Source organism: Berghia stephanieae, chromosome 4, assembly GCF_034508935.2.
Source record: "Berghia stephanieae isolate SIO BIC M18660-M18661 chromosome 4, UCSD_Bste_1.3, whole genome shotgun sequence".
Classification (NCBI taxonomy): Eukaryota; Metazoa; Mollusca; class Gastropoda; order Nudibranchia; family Aeolidiidae; genus Berghia; species Berghia stephanieae.
In genome coordinates this window covers 94,638,668-94,643,264 of record NC_088363.1, presented here as the reverse complement: position 1 = coordinate 94,643,264, position 4,597 = coordinate 94,638,668, and the positions used below count along the sequence as shown (strand labels likewise).

Sequence of the window (4,597 nt, the reverse complement as noted above, 5' to 3'; positions counted from 1 at the left end):
AATTCAAAGAGAAGGCTATTAAAGGAATGATAATCTAAAGGTAAAGAAGCCTACATAAATATAACTGGAGTGAGCTGCACTCAGTTCTTACTAAAATAAAAAATAAAAATTTAATAAAATAGATGTGAATCATCGTTAATGTGACAATAATAATAATAATAATAATAATAATAATAATAATAATAATAATAATAATAATAATAATAATAATAATAATAATAATAATAATAATAATAATGATTATAATAATAGCAATAACAATATTAATCAAACTCAAAAATAAATAAAACTGTGGAGCACAGATATCTGTTTTTAATCTCCAAATATCCTCTTGCAGACTTCTTATCTTTCATTTACATCACCCTGGCAAGGATGAAATATGACAAGAATATTTAAGATTCCATTGTTGAAAAGAACCAAATCAAATAGAAGCGGCCAGAGATATGTTTCGTCTTGATAATAATCAGTAACCGCAACGAGAAATAAAACCAGGGTATTAATATCTGACACGATTTTAATAGAATTCCTCCAATGTCGTCTTGAATGCCTGAAACTGTTTTCCTCTTCAAGGTCATGGCCACAATCACGATTTGGACGGCGACAATGGTAAAGTACCTTCGAGAAAAACGAAAGACTGAATAAAACAGAACAGATAAGCACAAGCGCCACCGTACAAGAAATGTCATCGGAAATCCATAAAATGTGTTTGGTTTGATGAGAGTAGCCGATAGCCACACCGACGGTTTTGTCATGTTCCAAGATCGAACAGATGACTACATCAAGGACACAAATCGAGACGACCGCTTTATTGACAGCCCTGAAGAACGGACCTTTACAATTGGTTCCGGTATTGCATGCCTCTATGAAAGAGACTCCTGACAGCGCTAACCAACAAATATGGGATGAGATTCCCATTGCAAACTTGTCAAGTCCTTTCATTTCTTTCGAAATTAATAGCAGCGAAATGAGACAAAACAAAATAACACTTTGCATCAAACTTAGTAATAACAATACTTTGCTATCCACTTTTCTAATAACCATTTTCCTTAGAATATCTATAACTCTTAGCAGAAGCCCTATTATGCTTATGGAAAAGCAAATGTCTTGAAATGTACTCAAATCTTCAACATCACTGATAGGAGTAGGAATGACGTTAATGTCGGGGGTCATTTTTGCAGCCTGTGGCGCTTTTGTGCTGATCTCTTCATCATTTTTATATTTTGAAAAAATGGCTCCGCATGCAGATTCTATATCCACGTCCTTGCATATAAAAACATTGTCAACTGAGACTGGTGTCACTTCATAGCCTTTGTAGCCTTTGTAGCTATTCCGAAATGCAATTTTTTCTAGATCTAAGAAACAAGAACTGCTCTCAATAAATATCAGAACTTGATATTGGTACATCACAACATCTACCTCATTAAATTCATGTAAACTATTTGATTTACATGACAATCCGTTTGGTCTAAAGTTAGTTAAGACAAATTTACGGACTATGTTGCCAGCCAATGCAGAATCTTCGGAGCTATTGTAATAGGAACCAAAAAGCTCACGTACTTTTTTGTCCACGAATGCAGCTTCGAGCATCACATCGACGAGTCTATCTTTCGTTTTCCAATTAATAAGAAGTTCCATTGTCTTGTTATCGGTCATTAAATGAACCTCCTGTAGCTCGAAGGTACTCTCAGATTGAATGCCATGCACTTTTGGTGTTGTAAAGACATCGTGAAACCCCTTTGAAAGTATTTGAAGATGTTCTGATTGAGGCTTTAGCGGCAAAAGGAATTCGATCTGTATAAAATAACCGTGGAGGATCTGTGGTTGGCCACTGTGGTTTCCGGTATACCTGAAAATGAAATTAATCTCTCCATTATTTTTTAATCTTTAAGAATACATTGTAGATTTTCACTCAACATTACGACTGACATCCAGTTTGATTCATGTTTTAAAACTTTTATTTCGTTATTAATTGGCTGTAGCATTCATAAGATAAGATGCTATACTACAATCATCTGCTTTTGTGGCTTTTTGCAAGACACAAATAGACTCATTTACATAAGCGTACACACACAAACATACACACACACATACACATACACACACATACACATACCAAACAGACGTTAGGTTACTGAGTTATTACTCTCAGGAGTAGTTTTTACATTTCCTGTAAAAGATAATCAATTGTACTTTATGGTATTTTATATGAATGGATGGATGGTTTAATTTTAGTCTAATATTAAAATATTAATGTTGGCAAAATATTCTATTTATTGATATATATGTATATTCATTTATTATCTGCATTTTATAAAGACTCGCTTACACCTTAACCCTTTGTAAACGGAGATAGAGTTTACTCAAAATGACATCACATCGTACAATTTTAGGTGTGAGTAAGTAATGACAGAGAAGCGAGCCGGGGTTCATTTGGCAATTTTAACCAAATAGATAATGAGGAAAAAAATAAGTTACAGGAAGTTCAATCCTACCGTAAAAGGCCTTAGAGAGATAGATTTCTATAAGTCACTATTTTTCGATGGCCGTATTTTGGAAGGGTTCAATATTGATCAAAAGCTTGATATCAGAAGTAAGGTTGTCGAAAAGTTGAAGGTATAATATGTAAAATGGTAGCCCTATTCGTCCTTAAGGTCGAATAGCATCACCCGTGGTTGCCGTACGTACGGACAAATAGTGTTGCTTGCACTATTCGTCCTTCACACTAAAGCTGGGCAATATTCCGTTTTTGCTTTTACTGAGCTGGATTCGAATCCACGTAATTACATGATATATCCGTATCGTCTTAAATGTTTCACAAACCCCACCTCCTCTGTTTGTGAGTCAAATAATCAGTTAAGTGTGTATGTGTGTGTTGAGGTGTGTGTGTGTGTGTGTGTTTGTGTGTGGTTTTTGGTTTTTTTTGTTTGTTTTTTTTCTTCTGGGATATGATTTTTTATTCCAGAATGGTGATTGATTTCTTATAAGGAACAATTGTCGTGTTCTCCTATTGGTAAGTATCCCATTCAAATACCTGCTCGAGAGTTTGGGTTGGCTAGGCACAGAGGAAGATTCGGCAAGTTTTCTTTGTTTTGGTTTTTTGTTTTGTTTTTTCTTTGGGGGGGGTTGTTGTTTTGTTGTTTGTTTTTTTTCTTTTTTTTTTTTTTTTGGGGGGGGGGGGGGTTATTGTTGTTCTTTTTTATTTGTTTTCTTTTGTTGGTATTTTCCCTGCTTTTGTTTGATTTGTGTGTGTGTGTGTGTGTGTGCGTGTGTGTGTGTGTCTATTGTGTGTCTACGTGTGTTTTGCCTTTTTTACATTTTTTAAAAATCTATAATAGTGGGTAAGCACTCAGTAACTATTTGTTTTAAATGACTAGTATTCAATTTGTCAAAATATTATATTAGTCATAATAGTATAAGCAGCGCAAAAAAAAACACCAAATTTCTGTATCTCTTAAAAAGCAGTTTTAATAATCTTGATATTTCAGTGAGTGCCATCAATAATAGCTTGAATTTAGCCAAAATTTTTGAACGATGTCGATACCTGTCCTTTAACTTCAGAAAATGTTGTTATAAGTTGTACAGTCTTGAGTAGACTAGCTGTATGACATAATGATAGATTTAATTCATGGCGAATTCAATGCGTTATCAAATTGGCAGTAAACGAGGTAATTGTATAGACGGGATGGAATTTGGCGGCTTTACAACACGCAAATTAATTCAAAGCCGAAAGCACAACTGTGCATTTAAACTTATCTCCATAGACGATGTCAATATATTAAAGATTAATAAAGGACACTAATACCAAGTCCTCAATATTTTCAGTACTTCGTTCGTTAGCTAATACTATTAAGTATTTGATATCCACTTTTGCCCTGACGAGAAGTTAGAATGTCAACGGGCTGGGATTTAAAATGTCAACGGGTTGAAACTGGGTGAAATAGAATGATATAGAACATAAAAGCCCAGTTCGGCCTAAGAACAATAACTTGCCTATGTTCTTAAACTCAGAACAAGGGGTAATGTTTCAGGGGGGTTGGGGTTGTTGTTTTGATCTGGGTAGGGGTCTAATAAGTCTGATAAAGTTACGATTACTGGCCAAAAACAAATTCCTAACTTTAGTTTAAAATTTAAAAATAAAAAGAAGGAAATATATACATAATAAGATTGATATATTTTAAACAATGGTTACAAGAAAAATAAATCCACAAATTTTCTCAATAATTCTGTACTCAAACAGCTTTGTATGCAAATGTTGTATTCCAGATGTGTAATTTGGCTTATCGCCACTCAAGGTGGTATTTCAATAGATATTATTACAACTAACGTATCTAAGTACGCAGTGATACAGACCTGCCAAGCATTCGACTTATTGTGTTATAGTGGAAAAAAGAATACCATTTCAAAAGGATTTGTGCTGCATTGTAGGTTCACAAAGCATCCACAAATACGCAGGTCTGACATCCAAATCCACTTATGGCCTGGTTTAACATTGTTGTATAATGTATTTTGCGTCATTTTTAAAAAGATTTCTATTACAAGAATGAGCCCATAAGGAAATGGTTATCAGACCTAAAAATAATTGCACGTCGATCCACAT

At 34.2% G+C, this 4,597-nt stretch overlaps 1 protein-coding gene across 1 annotated transcript in view; it reads right to left on the bottom strand.

Moving 5' to 3' along the window:
- Positions 1-256: 256 nt before the first annotated feature.
- LOC144971603 (uncharacterized) overlaps positions 257-4,597 on the bottom strand; it is a 12,091-nt gene continuing 7,750 nt past the window's right edge. Inside the window, exon 4 of the mRNA XM_078912675.1 lies at positions 257-1,846. Within this exon, the coding sequence (XP_078768801.1) occupies positions 343-1,846 (1,504 nt within the window). The 3' untranslated portion in view covers positions 257-342. The remainder of the gene's footprint in view (positions 1,847-4,597) is intronic.